The sequence below is a fragment of the Physella acuta genome, unplaced genomic scaffold (assembly GCF_028476545.2).
Source record: "Physella acuta isolate Inbredline_101_S28 unplaced genomic scaffold, ASM2847654v3 ptg000607l, whole genome shotgun sequence".
Classification (NCBI taxonomy): domain Eukaryota; kingdom Metazoa; phylum Mollusca; class Gastropoda; family Physidae; genus Physella; species Physella acuta.
Genome location: NW_026732126.1, coordinates 1,349,344 through 1,368,086, shown reverse-complemented (window position 1 = coordinate 1,368,086; position 18,743 = coordinate 1,349,344). Strand labels below are relative to the sequence as shown.

Here is an 18,743-nt window from a genome sequence, read left to right as displayed (position 1 = left end):
TTGTATTTTTCGACAACAAAGCCGAATACGATTACAATGTTTGTTAGTTATGTTTTAATATTGGTCCCTGCTTAATGCTGTGATTTTTTTTTGTTCCTGACTGTAGAAAATACAACAACCACATTCCAGGGGAGTTTATCATGTACAGACACACTACCCTGCCTTATGAGGTATAACTCTTTTTTTTTTAGTTATCAGTTGTTTGAAGACTTTAACTCCACTTTTAGCAGAGTTTCTTTAAGACATCTCTCCGGAGAGGCACATGACCCCCCCCCCCACCTCGGACGTAATGAAAAATAATAATTGACATAGAGCTTTAACCAATTTCCCCCACCCCACCTACCACCCCCCCCCCCCCCGCCCGGAAATTTACAATTGCCCTCCTTCCCTACCCCTAGAAGTTTCAAGTGCACCACCTCCCCAGAGAAAAATATATGAAAGAAACCCTCTCTTCAAGTAGTCACATAACTATTATTTCTCTGCTGATGTAAGCCAACAAAATAAATGTGTAAATCTAAGAGCGTTAACCACTGGTTTAGGTTCGAGCCCTCTACAGACCGTGCTCAGCCGGAAATAACCGAGTGACCTGCAACTGTGGCGCTGCTATTCGTAGCGGTGATGACGTCATTGTCTTCAAGTAAGTTCTTTATTTAAAAAATAATAATAATAGAGATAGTTATTTTAATTTGATTTCAAACATAATTTAAATCAAACGAGGTAAATATTAAAACTTCTATTGGAAACATTAAATATCCTGAAATTCTTAAAGTTTTTAAATTTTCAACTTTTATCATGAAAAACAATTGCTAACATATTTTTTCTGTTTATGTTGTGAATATATTGCTATGTTGGTTTCAGCACATGCGACATTCGACAGAACGCGGGAAATTCAGGGAACAGTGTCATTGGTGTAGAAGTCTTTAAGAATGGAGATTTTGATTTCAAAACCAGAATATATCGACTGGGAGTTGGGCAGAAATATGAGGTGAGGCCAACACATGAGTAGGACGTATGGTATTTATATATGTGAAATATGGGAGTAATGGTTTTTAAAGAAAAAATCATAAATTTCGATTAAAAATATGTAATGAAAATCGCTTTTTAATTGTGTGTGTTTTCTATCTGACAAATTCTGATTTAAAGTTTACAAAGATTTAATTGTTTCTTTTGTTTTCAAGTAATCTATATATTGACTCCACCATGCATGCTGTACCCCACTGTGTGTTATGTTGGGGTCATCTAATCTAATATCCTGAATACATCATGTATGCTAAAATACATTGTGTTCTATTGCTGTCCCCAACTAATATAAAATCTTGACTACATCATACATACTGTACCTCATTCTGTGTTACATTGCTGTCACCAACTGATCTAATAACCTGACCACCCCCTCAGGTTGTACTGCCCATCGGCACCAAAGTGACTCTAGTCGCCACCAGGAAACCTTTCATGAACATCCACGTCCATGCATCATCAGCTGACTGGCAGAAAACTGAAGGTAGGCTCGTCGTGTTAGTTAGTGTGGTATGGTGGTGTGTGGTGTGGTGGTGTGGTGTGTGGTAGATGGTGGTGTGTGGTGTGGTATGGTGGTGTGGTGTGTGGTATGGTGTGGTGGTGTGTGGTAGATGGTGAAGTGTGGTAGATGGTGGTGTGTGGTATGGTGGTGTGTGGTAGATGGTGGTGGGGTGTGGTATTGTGGTGTGTGGTATGGTGGTGTGTGGTATGGTGGTGTGTGGTGGATGGTGGATGGTGGTGTGTGGTAGATGGTGGTGGGGTGTGGTATTGTGGTGTGTGGTATGGTGGTGTGTGGTATGGTGGTGTGTGGTGGATGGTGGATGGTGGTGTGTGGTATGGTGATGTGTGGTGGATGGTGGTGTGTGGTATGGTGGTGTGTGGTAGATGGTGGTGTGTGGTAGATGGTAGTGTGTGGTATGGTGGTGTGTGGTAGATGGTGGTGTGTGGTAGATGGTTGGATGTGGTATGGTGGTGTGTGCTATAGTGGTGTGTGGTATGGTGGTGTGTGGTAGATGGTTGGATGTGGTATGGTGGTGTGTGCTATGGTGGTGTGTGGTATAGTGGTGTGTGGTATATGGTGATGTGTGGTAGATAGTGGTGTGTGGTATGGTGGTGTGTGGTGGATGGTGGTGTTTGGTATGGTGGTGTGTGGTAGATGGTGTGTGGTATGGTGGTGTGTGGTGGATGGTGGTGTGTGGTATGGTGGTGTGTGGTAGATGGTGTGTGGTATGGTGGTGTGTGGTGGATGGTGGTGTGTGGTATGGTGGTGTGTGGTAGATGATTGAGTGTGTGGTAGATGGTGGTGTGTGGTAGATGGTGATGTGTGGTAGATGGTTGTGTGTGGTAGATGGTGGCGTGTAGTATGGTGGTGTGTGGTATGGTTGTGTGTTGTATGGTAGTGTGTGGTAGATGGTGTGTGGTAGATGGTGGTGTGTGGTATGGTGGTGTGTGGTAGATGATTGAGTGTGTGGTAGATGGTGTTGTGTGGTAGATGATGGTGTGTGGTAGATGATTGAGTGTGTGGTAGAAGGTGTTGTGTGGTAGAAGGTGGTGTGTGGTAGATGATTGAGTGTGTGGTAGATGATGGTGTGTGGTAGATGATTGAGTGTGTGGTAGATGGTGTTGTGTGGTAGATGATGGTGTGTGGTAGATGGTGGTGTGTGGTATGGTGGTGTGTGGTATGGTTGTGTGTTGTATGGTAGTGTGTGGTAGATGGTGTGTGGTAGAATGTGGTGTGTGGTAGAAGGTGGTGTGTGGTAGATGATGGTGTGTGGTAGATGGTTGTGTGTAGTAGATGGTGGTGTGTGGTATGGTGGTGAGTGGTATGGTTGTGTGTTGTATGGTAGTGTGTGGTAGATGGTGTGTGGTAGAAGGCGGTGTGTGGTAGAAGGTGGTGTGTGGTAGATGATTGAGTGTGTGGTAGATGATTGAGTGTCTGGTAGATGATTGAGTTTGTTGAAGATGGTGGTTTGTGGTAGATGGTGGTGTGTGGTAGATGATTGAGTGTGTGGTAGATGATTGTGTGTGGTATGGTAGTGTTTAGATGATTGTGTGTGGTATGATAGTGTGTAGATGATTTTGTGTGGTATGGTGGTGTGTGTTAGATAATTGGGTGTGGCATTAAGATGTTGTAGATAATTTAATTGTATGTGAATTTAAGAAGTGTTGCAAAAGATAGTGTGTGACACTAAATGTAGTGATATGATTTTGAGTGGCATCAAGTTGTGATGTTTGCGAAATTAATGTGTTGTATATGATTGTATACTAAATTACAATTCATAATCGAGGAAATACCTAACATATTCGGAAAATTTGACAAATCCAAGTTTTAAAATACCTGTGAATGTGTATCCCATAATTTTTTTTAATTGGTTAAAGCCTACGTATTTTAGTTATTGATCAAAAGCGTCTACTTCACGCGAACTTTTAAAAAATTATTTCTTACTAGGGTTGTGTGGAAGTTATAACGGAAACAGATTGGACGACTTGGACTATGTCCCGACAAATAGACCTGATGACTTCAACAGGAAATGGCTGTAAGCTCGTTGTTTATTCTTCATTGAAAATATGATTTAAATGTTTCAGATTTGGTGTATAAGTTTGGACGATAATATCAAATATATCTCAGTCTTTTTATCCTCGGTATATGAAGGGATTGCCAACACTTTTGCACTGCTGATTTTTTTTTCTATTGATTGGGTACTAATTAAAAGCTGAGACGTAAAATAACCTCGAGCATAATAATTGAACGCTCTACTTTCAACCACATAGTGATTGTTGCAGATTCTCCCGCGCTGGGATATCATATTAAATTGCTCTCATTAGTACTGTAGACGTTGTCAGACATTCAGTAGCGTAGCGAGGGGGGGGGGGCGGGGGGGGGACATATGTCCCCGGGCGCCGACCTTAGGGGGGCGCCAAATTGAAAGTTTGAGGGGGGGGGGGTGCAAATGAAAATTTCGAGGGGGGGGGGGGGTGCAAATCGAAAGTTTGCTCCTAAGGGGGCGCCAAATTGACAGTATGTCCCCGGGCGCCGGGAAGGGTCGCTACGCCTCTGCAGACATTGTCAGTCCATACTTAGACAAGGCTTTTATTTACACACTAACCTAGGGCGCATAAGCTAATAGATATACTGGACTGGAAACTCTACTGAAAGGAAAGTGATGGCATATAAAAAAAAACAACATGTCATTTAATCTGTTCCAGCCGCACAGATACCATCTTCAACGGCGTCCAAGCAATCACCAACACCAGCCAGCAGCCGACATATTGTATGTGTATAGCAGGTCAACAACCTGTTTGTGACGCGGGTCTGGATGTCTTCAAGTGTACGGGACTAGGAGCTAACCGTTAGTATTGTTTTAACTGATCTAGGAGCTAACCGTTAGTATTGTTTTAACTGATCTAGGAGCTAATCGTTAGTATTGTTTTAACTGGTCTAGGAGCTAATCGTTAGTATTGTTTTAACTGGTCTAGGTTGACTAGGAGCTAATCGTTAGTATTGTTCTATTTGGTCTAGTTAGCCGTTAGTAATGTTTTAGTTGGTCTAGGAGCTAAACGTTAGTATTGTTTTAACTGGTGTATGCGCTAAGCTTTATGTTTGTTTCAAATAGTCTATCAGCTTGACGTTTGTGCTGTCTCAGTTAGTTTCGAAGTTAAACATAATTGCTAGCCTTTAATTAACTACATTTTTAAATGTACTAGGTGAAGAGCGAATTGCTGCAAATGTTTTCAAATCAATTTGGTACATTTTTTTTACAAACTCCAAATCAATCATTGAATTGTTATCGATCTCTATCACCAGCCAATGACGTGACCGAGTCCCTGGTTCGTCTGGCCAAACCCCCACAGATCAGACAGTCCCAGTCACGGGCCAGACGGAGTGTCACGGTAAGTGTAGGCTGTAGTGCAGGCTGTAGAGGCTGGGTAAAATGGGCTTATGCCTCTAGAGGCTGGGTTGAATGGGCTTATGTCTATAGAAGCCTAGTTAAATGGGCTTATGTCTGTAGAGGCTGGGTTAAATGGGCTTATGACATTAGAGGCTGGGTTAAATGGGCTTATGTCTGTAGAGGCTGGGTTAAATGGGCTTATGACATTAGAGGCTGGGTTAAATGGGCTTATGTCTGTAGAGGCTGGGTTAAATGGGCTTATGTCTGTAGAGGCTGGGTTAAATGGGCTTATGTCTGTAGAGGCTGGGTTAAATGGGCTTATGTCTGTAGAGGCTGGGTTAAATGGGCTTATGTCTGTAGAGACTTGGTTAAATGGGCTTATGTCTGTAGAGGCTGGGTTAAATGGGCTTATGTCTGTAGAGGCTGGGTTAAATGGGCTTATGACATTAGAGGCTGGGTTACACTGGCTTATGTCTGTAGAGGCTGGGTTAAATGGGCTATTGTCTGTCAGCTTTTACAACCTCTTCAAACATCATGCTCAATGGCAGCAGCCAACAGTTTTAACAAGCGTATTGAAATACAGTGTAGTTTATATCTGAACTTGTTACTATTAAAGAACACATAATTATTCGTGTACAATGCTGTAATAAAATTTAAGAAGGATTTGTAAATTTTGTAAAAACACAACCCAGTCTCACCTATTTAAGTAGAGCTGTATTATTACAATTTTCTTGACATAAAAAAACCACATTCCTATATGAATAAAAGTAACTGTACTCACGCTTATGTTGACCAGACCTTCCTAGACGCGTCTGGCCCCAGGGAATTCACGTTTGATGAAGCACTTGACTACTGCAACAACGCCGTCTTCAACAGTTCCACACTACAGGCCTGCGCTGACCATCTGGACAGTTCCAACGTCACGGAGAGCATAAACAGCTGTGCTGAAGATCTGCAGGTGGGTTTAAAGTTCATCAATTAACAGCAGCGCCAATCTTGTGGTTTTAATTACGTCATCTACTTACGTTCGTTTGGTCAACAGGAAACTGGCGATGTGCTGTGGGCGATGTCACACATCAGCAACATCGGAGAGGAGTGTATGGCAACGGCTGCCCAGAACGAGACGGCCTGGGACGGTAACTCCACGGTACCTGGTCAGCCTAGAATGCCTGAGAGTATCGCCAGCGGTCTGTGCACGCAGAACTGTGGCGCTAATGGAACGTGCGTCAACTGTAAGGAATTGGCTCTGAGATAATCTGTCCTCAGAAATTTTGCCCAGAAATAATTTGCTTTGAGATATTTTGAACAGGGATAAATTATTATGTAACACACATATAACAGAGAGAGGGGGGGATAGAGCGAGAGATTGTGTAATTAAAACGTTATCAGTTCTAATAGACCCTAAATTTTACTTAATTTGTAAACAAACTCTGTACCAACAGCCATCTGTGTGTGCCTGAACAATTATACCGGAGCCCAATGCGATATTGCACCTGATACCAAACCTACAGTTTATCCATCTGTCGAAACTTGTGATGTCACGACATCCACCTGTCTTTCTGTCACCGTTGAAGGTGAAAACTTTGTCCCGTCACAGCATCTTACCTGCAGGTTTAGATACGTAACGGTAAGTCGTGTTAGCTGTATAGTTAGTGGGTGATATCTCAGGTTAACCGTCAGTTTAGTGAGTGATGGATCAGGTTAACCGTCAGTTTAGTGAGTGATGGATCAGGTTAACTGTCAGTTTAGTGGGTGATGTATCAGGTTAACTGTCAGTTTTAGTGGGTGATGTATCAGGTTAACTGTCAGTTTAGTGGGTGATGTATCAGGTTTAACTGTCAGTTTTAGTGAGTGATGGATCAGGTTAACCGTCAGTTTAGTGGGTGATGTATCAGGTTAACTGTCAGTTTAGTGGGTGATGTATCAGGTTAACTGTCAGTTTTAGTGAGTGATGGATCAGGTTAACCGTCAGTTTAGTGGGTGATGTATCAGGTTAACTGTCAGTTTAGTGGGTGATGTATCAGGTTAACTTAAGATTAGTAGTTATTAGGTTTATAACTACTTATTTGTTTATCGTTATCCATTTAGCTTTACAATGCAATATTATTACTGTGATTATGAATAAAGTACTTTATGTTCAGCAGTATCTTATCATTATAGATGTAGTTTGTGTTTAGGTCCGTATTTTGCTTTAATATATTAATATATATTAATATGTGTTTGATTTACATATACTTTCTGACTCTATATTAAATCTTTATACTACTATTTTTTTGCTTGTCTAGTTGGGCGACAAGGTGACTGACACAAATGAGGAGGTCATGGTGACCGCTGAGTACATCAGCATGTACCAGATAGGCTGTAGCCAACCAGGCAGGGTAGCACGTAGTGCTCGCATCACGGTGCTCAACAAAAATCTGGCCAGTGACCAGAGCTACTTGCACATTGTCAGCAAGGCTACATGCCAGGATTGTGAGCTGATTGAAAGGGGCAATGATGCCAACTGTACTTGGAAAGTAAGGGTTTTTTTTTGTTTGTTTTTTTTTTGGGGGGGGGGGTCAAATTATGCAACACTCCTAGGGTGAAGGTGGGAGGATGGGGTTTAGACTTTTCGACTATGTGCTCCATGGTGAAGTGGGGGTTGGAGACTGGTGATGTAGATATATTTCGTATTTCTTTAAAACAAACATAAATACAACATGTTTATTTACCTTAAAAATGTGGTTAATTTGGTGCTGGGGTGAGTGGTTAATATATTTTAGTGGGATTTGTGATTGTGTTCCAATAGGGGGAGGAGGTTCATGGCGTCAATCATGGACACCCCAAAGAGCATTACTCATTCATTTAGAATCAGAAACAGCTATACAAAAAAATAAACTAGCTAATTGATAGATAAATTTGATATATTGCGTGTTGAACATTTTTCATCATGAATGCTACCACTTTCCCATTGTTCAATTACCAGGCAGGGACGTGCGTCATTGACGGTCAGTGTTATGTACGTCATGAACAGTTCCCTGACGATAAATGCTACAGGTGTGACCCAGACCAGAGCACCAACAGCTGGACTAAAGTTTCAGGTAATTTTAGCCCATTGGGATTATACCGTTCTACTTTCAGATGTCAGATTCCCGTAAACGAATCTATGTTTACTTGCTGGCACAGTAAGACAATAAACCGATAACAAATCATTAGATGTATACGGAGACATGATTTCAAAACGTGTGTGTCGTGGTGTTCTATAATGGAGATAAGCCATGTGAAGACAGTAGTGTAAATGACTTTTTGTGTTCTAGATGATAATAGAGATAGAAAGATGAACCTCAGATAATAATGGAGATGCTACTATGTGCCATAGATGAGAATGGTGATAATGCGATGTGCCCCAGATAATAATGGCGATGACACCATCTGCCCCATATAAGAATGGTGATGACACGATCTGCCCCAGATAAGAATATTGATGATGCTATGTGCCCCATATAAGAATGGTGATGATGTACCAGACAGTAGTACAGTAATGAGTCAATCTATTTTCAGACCCAGCCTGCTACGTGACCGCCGTCCCCCTGTCCCCCACAGCCGAGCCCGAGAGTAACGACACAGCTGTCATTGTGCTGGGGGTCATCTGTGGAGTGCTCGGCCTTGCTGTGTTGGTCACTGCTATAGTCTTGATTAAACGTAAGGTGTCCAGGTAAGTCTAAAGGATTGGTTTATCTCAACATTACAAAAACATTACAATTAGAATTACAGACAATGTAGTGGTAAGCCCCGTTTCAGTGTATAAAGATGAATCTGAGTTTACTAAGTTGATAGATTCATGTTTATAGACGAAGTGGATTATCTTGTTAAGTGTATCTTTTTATTTTGGCATCTCCCCCCACATTTTATCTCTCTATTGTCATCTGGTGTGGGCAGTAAAAAAAAAAACCCTCCCCTTTCTCCCCCCCCCCCCCCACCACCTTGTGAAGCTGCTAGTACTAATGCTATGACAAGAACCACATTAGTAATTTAAAGGTTTGGTGAGGGGTGTTGTCACCAGCATGAACTCTACTGTGGGTGTCCATTTAGGTGATAGATTGGAACGTCCATAACTGACGTCACACTCCGGGGGGTGGTCAGACTTTAGTTATGAATATTACGAGGGGAGGGGGAAGTGTGACGTCACATTTTTGCATTTTAAGAAGTAATGTTTGAAATTGAATTTTTCCTGCATTTCTAATTTGAAAACATCTTTTTTGAGGGGGGGGGGGGGGAGGTGGAATATGTTAAAATATGACGTCATTGGATATGGTTGGTCGGGGGGAGGGGTGGCTTACTTTTCTGTGTGACAATGAAAGCGGAGGTAAAACTCATTAAAAATTATTGACGTCATTTCCGGACGACCCCATAAGAGTTTTTAAACAATGGTGTACAACTTGACCACAGGAAGAAGAAGATACTCCGGGCGCTAGGTGAGGACACGACGTACGACTCCAGCAGACAGCGCGCCATCAACACAGCAGCAGTGGTGGACATGGGCGGCGCCAGCAGAGATCCCTAAGGACTGGCCTTCTACAACCCCACCTCACCCAACAGCTGAAGCTCTCCACACAAGGAGGAAATACACGCATCACATTGGCTATAGTCTATTCAACATTTTATACTGCTATTTCTACAGTGATTGCCTGTTGTTTTTGTTGAGCTATGCCCAAAGACTATTGTTTTCTATTCAAATTATTTCCGTGATAACTTCTACAAATATATTTTTTATATCTTTATAAAAGACACCTTTCAACCAATGCTTCTGTGATCTACAAAACAAATCATTCCCCGGTTTCTATGCAATTTAAAATGTATAGCTAAAAATAAAACACCGCATATTATTGTATTTGCATGTTATAAGCATTAGTGATATAGTTTTGCATACATCTTAATTTCTATTTATTTACTTTTACTTTGTTAAGAAAGCTGTATAATTTCTTGTAATTTTTGTTTTACTTTTAACATCCCATAAGTTAAGATACAGATACTTCAGTATTTTTATTTTTTACACCACCAACTTGAGTTTATAGGAATACTAGTTTATAACATAGTTTTCATTCAGACAAAATAACAGAATAGCGTTACAAAGATAAGACCCAATCTATTGAATCCCCAAAGCTCAGAAACAAGACCTAATTTACTGACATCAAACAGTTGACAAAGTTTCTACTTAAGAAGACATTCCCTTATCTTAATTTTTCTAAGTAAATCTGCTTAACCCAAAATAAACTAAAGCAGACTAATTTAATAAAACAAATAATTACTTTTGCCAATGAAATATATTATTTATTTTATTAGAAGACAAGAATTTGTTTTATACTATATGTTGTGGAATTTTAGAAGCATTTTAAAAAAAACATAATTTAAAAAAATTGATATGAATGTAGATGTTGATTTAATAAACACTTGTTACTTAGGTTGAAAATGTTTTGGACAAAATAAAAGTAGCATCTAGAGCTAAAATACTGTAGTTCCTTGTGTGGGTTTATAAAGCAAATAACATAAAACAGGTATGTGGCCTGCACGTATGGATAAAATACAACGTGTGTGGTCTTAGAGTACTAGCACATATAAGCCCTACATGGCATAAAACATGTATGTGGTCTGCACGTATAGATAAAATAAGTCGTATGTGGTCTTAGAATCCTAGTACACATAAGCCCTACATGACATAAAACATGTGTGTCTTGGTCTTTGTGTCATCGTTTGTAGCAACTGAGTATAACAATATATATTTTGTACTCTTTAACAGTATAAATGTTGTACCACACAATGTCTGCCAGCTTAACTGTGCAGGTTCCTGTAACCCCCCCTCCCCCCTCCCCCACCAGTCCCAGACACCCGCTAGTTGTCCCAATCGTTATTCACAATCTGATAGTCGGTCACGGTGACCTGGTCCCATCCTCAGCTCTCACTGATATTACACATAATAATTGAGGTCCCGTGTTTGGCACTGTGTTCTTTGTACTTTGCCCTAACACGTTATACATCCACACACACATATACATACATACACACTCACACAGAGTCACACTGTTACGCTGCGCTGCACTCACCACCGTTGACACAGGCGAGTTAAGTCATATCTCTCTCCAGCTTCAAACGGAATAGAAATTGGTTTTAATATCACCATTTCAACTTCAAAGGGTTGTAGCCTATAAACAATTGTTTATTGAGTATAAGTGAAACAAACTTGGCAAATAAGCACCAGCGACAATAGAAGTGAGTAGTCCGGGTTTTTTTTTTTGAGCATGTCAAAGCAGAACAATTATTACGAGCCGACCCGCGGCGTAGCACACTCCGCTATTTAGTTATTTTATTTTCAGTAATTCATACTTTGTGAATTCGACACTGGCATTGCTGTGACTGAAAATATATTTGCTTTAAATCACTATCGTGAAAGACGATTATCCCCCCCAGTAGCGTAGCGAGGGGGGGGGGGGGAACATATGTCCCCGGGCGCCGACCTTAGGGGGCGCCAAAATGGGTTGGAAAAATAAATTGAAAGGTTGAGGGGGGGTGCAAATCGAAAGTTTGAGGGGGGGGGGGGGTGCAAATCGAAAAGTTTGTCCCCGGGCGCCGGGAAAGGTCGCTACGCCTCTGATCCCCCCTCCCTTCCCCCTCACCCCCATCCCTACACCGCTGATAAAAGTAGAACGTTCTCTTTACTAAGAACCATAATAAAGGCTTACCATCGAGGGCGGGGGGCAGGTGACATGGTATCCTCATCGAATAGGTTAGAATTTATAAACTGTAATTAATTAAGTTTTTGAAAGATGATTGATGACCAGAGTTTCTTCCAGGCATCTATTCGGAATTTGTTTGGTAAATATTTATTTTAACAGTGTCCGCACCCCCAGAAATTTTAGTTCGCCCCCCAAAAATTCTAAGTGCCCCCCGGAGAAAAAAGTCTAGAAAAGAAACACTGGTGATGACTTGCCACAGCAGGCTAAAATATTATAAATAGACCCAATTCAAACAACAATAATTTGTCTTTAATTATTAGTAATTAGATCTACCATGCCAGTCAGAATGTATTACATTTTTTTTCACTCGTTGGTCGGCTAATAACGTATTAAAATTTACTTTGAGAAATTTTAAACAAATATCCGATTCCGCTTCTGTCTATGGCCTAAATATTATAAATTAAACCTGTGTTATTTAGAAAACGAGTCAGCAGTTTAAAAAATAAATCCCGCCCGATGCGAAGTGCCCCACCGTCGCTACTGCTACAGTGCGGTACAATAGTTGGCTGAGAAAATATTTTAGGCCAAGTCTAAATCTATATCTATTAATTAGGCCTATGCATAATATTAAAAATCTAGATATTGACAAATAGCTTCACTTAGTGAAGTAATTATAAAATTGGCTGGCAAGAAACGAAGAGTAGATTAGAATGTTCACCGAACAACAAATGAATAAAGCGCTGTTTTTTTCAAATACATTTGATGCCAAATGAGATAAAAATATATGAATATATGGAAAAGAGTGTTATTATTTTGTGAAAGATTTACAAACAATAACTTGTAAACACACTACCCAAGAGTTGCACGTAGTTTACAATAATATTTAATATTTCAATAGCTAGATTAGCTAGGCATAATAAAAATGCCACTGGGCCTAGATTCTAGACTAGATCTAGCTCTGGTGGTTTTTAAATTGAGACCCAAATCGGCAAGTTAAATTTTCCTAGAAATTGTTCATTAAACAGGTAGACGGATGATTCAGGCTACAGGTAAGCGACCTACTTCCAGTAGATCTTGCCTTGATCCATATTAAACTGCGTGTTACTACTAGATCTAGATCTAGCATGCATTCCGACTAACCTAGATCTATAGTTAAAAATAAGGTCAATTTGCGCGAATCCATGGACGCTTGTTGAATCACTAGCTGCTAGCAGAACGATACTTAAGTTACTACTACTTTAGGGCCCTAATAAGTAATAGTAATAAAGGCAGGGTCTAAGCCCTAAGCCCTAATGGCTAATGACTCATTTAACTTAATTTATTCAGTTTATTTATCTAAATCTAGTAACTAGTGTAGCCCAAAGTAATCTAGTACTGACTAGTTGGACTAGCATTTATAATGTAAAGTTAAGCAATATTAATAGGCCTACTACTTAGGCCATTAAATTATCAGAGGTTTTTTTTTTAGGCCACTGCGAATGGTTAATAAATATTTGTAGGTTTAGGGCGTTAAGGAACTAGATAAAGTAAAAATTAGGCTGGCCTGACATAATGAAAAAGGCCCCCATATTATATATTGAATTATGCTGCTGTTGTAGTTTGGCTTAGAATCTCTAGGTAATTTTTAGTTAGCCTTACTAAAGTACATGCCAAGTTATTATTACAGGGGCCTAGGCTAATAATAATAATAATAATAATAGCCTAATTGTTAATTAGGCCAATGGCATGGCATAACATGAAATAGAGTAAATGCTACATTTAATATCAATTTTGACAATTAGGCAATAGGCCTACATTTATATTTACTATTTTAAAAGCCTTTTTAATTTATTTTAGGGCCTAGATACCATAAATTTTATGATGGTTTTCTTCTACGTTAAATTTGAGTACCAAAGTCTACTACAACACTACACTAAAAATAAAGCGGAGTGATCTCCCCTAATCTTTCTCAAATATCCTTGTATAAACCTGGGGGGATGGCAACTCTGGATATAGACATGATTTTTAAGCAAATTTTACTTACTTAAACTTTTAAAAATAGAATAGAATATGGTAAAGAGAAGAATTTCGCATCAAGTGAACAGCAAACAGTGTGTGTATATAATAGTGCGGAATATTAGTACTTTATAAATTTATATGCGTTTTTTGAGAAATCGGAAATAGCGAAAAGTACTACTTCCAGTACATGGAAATTACTCAAAATTTTGTCAGAAGGCAAATATTTAGACGTTTTACATACATATGAAATTGCATTTATCTATCTGAAACAGTACTCAAGTTATAGGCTTCTGAAAAACCAAAAGTAGAATAAGTTCCAGTTCCGGAAATTGCTGAAAAGTATATACAGAACAACAAACTTTATATATAATATATATAAAATTTCATCAACCTGGCTGTAACTGTACTCAAGTTATCGTGCTCACAGACACAAACACACACACACAGACATATGGTCAAAATGACTAAACTCGAGATCTTTGGAAATCTTGATTTTTATTTTTTGCACGATTACAATACTTCCTCTATACTGTATAAGAGAAAGTAAAAACAGCATATGTACACTAAATCTTTTAGGTGTATGTTGCCCCTTACCTAGTCTAGTTACCCTTTCAAACCTGTCAGTTCCTGGGTGAGATGAAGTAGAGTTCACCTGTTTTTGTGACCTCTGCATACCAACATAGATAGTATTAACATATGACATGAGTTTGGAGAGCTAATCAAACAATTCTAAATACTTTAAGATTGTTGTAGCATCAACTAGGTTTAAATCAAACCATAGTGGTTACAACAGCTGAAGTTATGGTTTTATTTGAGTGGGGAGGGGGGTACATGTTTTTTAAAAGAAAATTAAGCTTAAATAAGCAGTAAATAGAACAAGACCAGCAGCATATTAACTAGATCTATATTAAAACTTTACAAAAAGCTAATTACTAGTACTGCTGTTTGGCTTTTTTATAATTTTAATTATTTTTGGCATTAACAAAGTAGAATTCACGAGCATGTTCCTCTCTTTGCCTCCAAATTCCTCTTTTTAAGTATGACTGTTCATACTTTTGGTCGCCTGGGGTAGGAACGACAGCCAATAACACTATTATTATAATATTTTTAGTACTTTATACAAATCCTTAAACTACAATAAAATGCATACATAGAAGTAGAAGTTAGGGTTAGGTTAAGTTTTAGGGTTAAGATAAATTTGCTACTTTGGAAGAATTGAGGGTTCGGGTAAGATAAAGTATGAACTGTCATTACCAGTTATAATTCAATTTGAAAGTAGTGATAACAGTGACAAATGGTGGTAGGCATTACTCTTGGGCATAACAAAAACTGTAGTAAATGTGGTTTTTTTTTACAAGACTGATTGAAGCTATGGCTGATCAATGAATAATCTTCTGATTAAGATCTGGCTATAATAGGATGAGACAACAAATGTTACACAAAATCAAAGTCAGCTTCTGGGACTTGCCCTTATGGCATGGCCCCCAACAAATACCAGACACAATTTACAAGACTGCACTTAGTACTAACATGTATTCTGAGATCTGACCCTAAATCACCCCACTCAGAATTTTTTATATATGGGGCTATTTGTTTGCAATGTTGGTATAGTTATGGGCCTGTAATCATCTAAATGAAGAAGAAGCATATTGCTGTGTAATATGCAAAATTTAGCTATTTTGTATAGTATTGTCCCGTGTTTTTTTTTGTCTAGACCTAGTTGTAGGCAGGGGCATAGCAAGGGGGGGGGGTAGGGGGTGCGGACAGCACCGGGTGACACCATTTAGGGGGGTGACACCAAGGCAAAAAATAGCAAAATATATTGAGAAAAATGATAATTCCACTTAAAAAAGTGGTTAGTTAGAGTGTCAAATAATCTTTTAAGAGCAAATTTGACAAATCCCGACAAGGGTGGAAGGGGGGGGGGGGATGTGTGACACCATGACATAAACCTGCTCATGATAGAGAAAACATGCTACATCAAGCTGTATTTATAACCGCCTATAGATAAAAATCGTTAGTATTAAAAAATCGTTAGTATTATCTTAGCACAGTTAAAAGCAATCACCGTGGGGGTGACGAGGAGGTAGGGAGAGTTACATCAACTCAACGATTAAAAATTTGCCTGCGGTAAACGGTTAGGTTGAGTATCGTAATAACTTATATGTTGATGTATGGGGGAGGGGAGATAAAAAAATTAAAAACATTAAAAAAAATTGTGAATAAGTATACACATACTTACTTATATAAATTCAAATTTGGCAGGAAATAGAACACGGGGGCTACCGGTTGACCGCAAAGTCCATAAAGAGAGGATCAAAACTGACCTTGACTGACCTTATATGAGCTATATTATGGAAAAAAAACTTTTGACGAATGACCCCCCACCCTTTGATATTTTGTGAGGTCGTAGACCGACCCTGGAGGGTAACAAAAATACATTATTCCCTTTTGGATAAACTCCTTAGGGTTTTTAGATTTGTCTAGATACCATATTTTCATATATAAACAATTGTTTGTAAAAAGTACACAAAGACTACGTAATTTGGTATGTGTACGGGGGAGGTAACTTTTTAAGTAATAATTTCTAAAAATGTTTTTACTATTTTAAAGAAAAAACAAACATCACAAGACATAGCATTAGTTTAAATAGATATTTCGTAATAAATTAGTTATGTATTTTACTGATTTGTAAAAGTTAATTCCAAAATTGAATTAAATATATTATTTGATTTACACTTTTAATGAAGCCTTTGCAGTTCTAATAACCTAGGGAGTAATACGTTGGCGAATTCTCCACCAATTGTTGCATGACTTAAATTTACTAAAACAGTATAAGCTTAGGCCCTAAGCACTCCACATAACAGCTAATCACCAATTAATTAATCATTCAATTTCTCCAATTTTTTAAAACTTAAGCAAAGCTAGACAGTATGCCTACTATATATATATATATATATATATATATATATATATATATATATATATATATATATATATATATATATATATATATATATATATATATATATATATATATATATATATTTTTTTTTTTTTTTACGGGGGTTGGTGACACCATTAAGTGCCACACCCGACCTCGCTACGCCACTTGTTGTAGGATAAGAAAGACATGAAGGGTTGTTTATAAATGAGGCTGGGGGGGGGGGGGTGTTAAAGAGTCTTCGGACATTGGGTGAACTGTGGACCTATATAATTCAGGGTACTTTTTAAATTAAAGTTAGATTATTTAGACCTAATGATTTCTTTTAAATACTTTTCAGCTTGGGATTGCTCACAGCAGTTTTAATAATAATGGAGACTTTGACTTTGAGATTAGTATTTTTGCTTATTTTGCAAGGTTTCTTCTCAAAGACTTATTCAGAAGGTATTTTTAAAAATATTTTGTATATTTAAAAAAAACTTTTTTCAAAGGTATTTTAGTGATGGTTTTATTTTTAAGAGAACTTTATTAAGGAAGAATTATAGCTTTTATAATTGATAGTCTTTAAACTTATAATTAAATGCTAGCAAGTATCACACAGGTCTATTTACTATTTTATTACTTTGTTGTTTAATATTATTGCAAAAAAAAAAAATGTGATTTACTTTAAGGAATTGCTTTAATTACAGGCATTAACTTTAAACCAAAATTACAGACATCTTAATTCTAATTTTTTTCTTCCCATTGAAGAAAATTTTCCACCTGAAATATTTACCATATTGGCCAACACATTCATCCCTGTGTCTCTAAAACCCATAGATGGGCTGTAGAGTAGGTCAGTCTCCACATCCTAAACCCTTTGCCTGCCTTTTGGCCTTAAACATTTGTGGTTTTTGTTATACGCTGCATTCACCCTTCTTCTGTTTGGCATTTTTTATAGATGACCTAAGCATCATAGTTTTCCTTTTTTTAAAAATTAATTCTGCACCTATTGTAAGTTGTTTGTGTGTCATATATCCCTTTGTTGGCTTATCCACGTTGGGCAATATATTTCTGTTGATACTGTAAGTATTCAGGTTTCACTGGCATGTATTAGTACTAATCTTTTTATTGTTTTATCTATTTTCCTTGTATCACCAGTTCATAAACCTGCTAATTGTCATCTGCTTAACTTTGTACTATTTCATTGTTAATTTTTAGATTTAATAAGCTGTGAAGATTCGAAAATTGATCTGGTCTTTGTGATAGACTCTTCCACAAGTGTGGGAGAAAGCAACTACCAGCTGGGAAGAGATTTTATGAAGGACCTGTTGCTTGTGGCTGACATTGACAACGGCAATGTCAGGGTCGGTGCTGTAGTCTTCAGTAATGCAGCCTATATCCAGTTCCACTTGGACAAGTACAAAACCAAAGCTGAACTGTTTCAAGCCATCTCTGCCATCCCTTACATCTCAGGCTGGACCAACACTGCTGATGGTCTAAGAACAATGAGGACGACAATGTTCAGTCCTGCACACGGAGATCGTCCTAATGTCCCCAACATTGCTGTGGTCATCACAGATGGTCAGTCTAACACCAACAGGGAAAGGACAATCCCAGAGGCTGAGGCTGCTAAAGACCAAGGCATTCAGATCTATGCTATTGGTGTTGGCGCAGGAATCACTGAGGAACTTAACAACATTGCAAGTAAACCTGTAGATGATTTTAGATTTACAGTTCAAGATTATAAACAGCTGAAAGATTTAAAGCAGAAACTTTTTTCTGCTATTTGTAAGTATTACATTACAAAACATTGCATATTTTTGTCTGTTGTAGTTGTAGCATTTGTTTAAAAAAAGAAATATTATTAGATTTAATTCCAGTATTGTAAGTCTTCAATCTGGGTTTAATAAAAATAATAATACCCTTAACATTTTTCTTAATTCAACCTTTTATGATTAGTTTGTCTTAGTTAATGGTTTAAGTTTTCCTGTTACTCAAAATGAGTAATGGTAGTGAAAAATACATAATTAGTTAAACATCTTCACACTACTTTTTAACAAAATTTTGCTCAAATTGAGTATTTGTAAGTTTCTCAAATAAATATTGGATATTACATATTTTTTCCCATCAGGTGCGGCATTACCACCAGTTACAAAAATACCTACTACACCAAAACCGGTTGTGATTAGTAAGCTTAATTTC

The 18,743-nt window shown here is 38.2% G+C and overlaps 2 protein-coding genes across 4 annotated transcripts in view; both read left to right on the top strand.

The window, feature by feature from the left end:
* The window catches only part of LOC131947791 (mucin-2), a 36,620-nt gene extending 26,223 nt beyond the window's left edge, over positions 1 to 10,397 (top strand). The window contains exons 17-30 of the mRNA XM_059309111.1: positions 107 to 170; positions 540 to 637; positions 859 to 985; positions 1,399 to 1,501; positions 3,467 to 3,554; positions 4,225 to 4,367; positions 4,823 to 4,908; positions 5,704 to 5,865; positions 5,950 to 6,139; positions 6,350 to 6,534; positions 7,193 to 7,423; positions 7,873 to 7,987; positions 8,448 to 8,601; positions 9,336 to 10,397. Coding sequence (XP_059165094.1) covers positions 107 to 170; positions 540 to 637; positions 859 to 985; positions 1,399 to 1,501; positions 3,467 to 3,554; positions 4,225 to 4,367; positions 4,823 to 4,908; positions 5,704 to 5,865; positions 5,950 to 6,139; positions 6,350 to 6,534; positions 7,193 to 7,423; positions 7,873 to 7,987; positions 8,448 to 8,601; positions 9,336 to 9,450 — 1,861 coding nt within the window. The 3' untranslated portion in view covers positions 9,451 to 10,397. The remainder of the gene's footprint in view (positions 1 to 106; positions 171 to 539; positions 638 to 858; positions 986 to 1,398; positions 1,502 to 3,466; positions 3,555 to 4,224; positions 4,368 to 4,822; positions 4,909 to 5,703; positions 5,866 to 5,949; positions 6,140 to 6,349; positions 6,535 to 7,192; positions 7,424 to 7,872; positions 7,988 to 8,447; positions 8,602 to 9,335) is intronic.
* A 2,262-nt stretch (positions 10,398 to 12,659) lies between these two features.
* LOC131947773 (von Willebrand factor D and EGF domain-containing protein) overlaps positions 12,660 to 18,743 on the top strand; it is a 92,136-nt gene continuing 86,052 nt past the window's right edge. For 2 of the 3 annotated variants that reach the window (XM_059309075.1, XM_059309073.1), the window contains exons 1-4: positions 12,660 to 12,666; positions 16,900 to 17,003; positions 17,760 to 18,329; positions 18,673 to 18,729. In XM_059309075.1, coding sequence (XP_059165058.1) covers positions 16,931 to 17,003; positions 17,760 to 18,329; positions 18,673 to 18,729 — 700 coding nt within the window. In that variant the 5' untranslated portion in view covers positions 12,660 to 12,666; positions 16,900 to 16,930. Of the gene's footprint in view, positions 12,667 to 13,162; positions 13,235 to 16,899; positions 17,004 to 17,759; positions 18,330 to 18,672; positions 18,730 to 18,743 lie in introns of those variants that run through there. The other variant, XM_059309074.1, reaches the window with a different exon arrangement.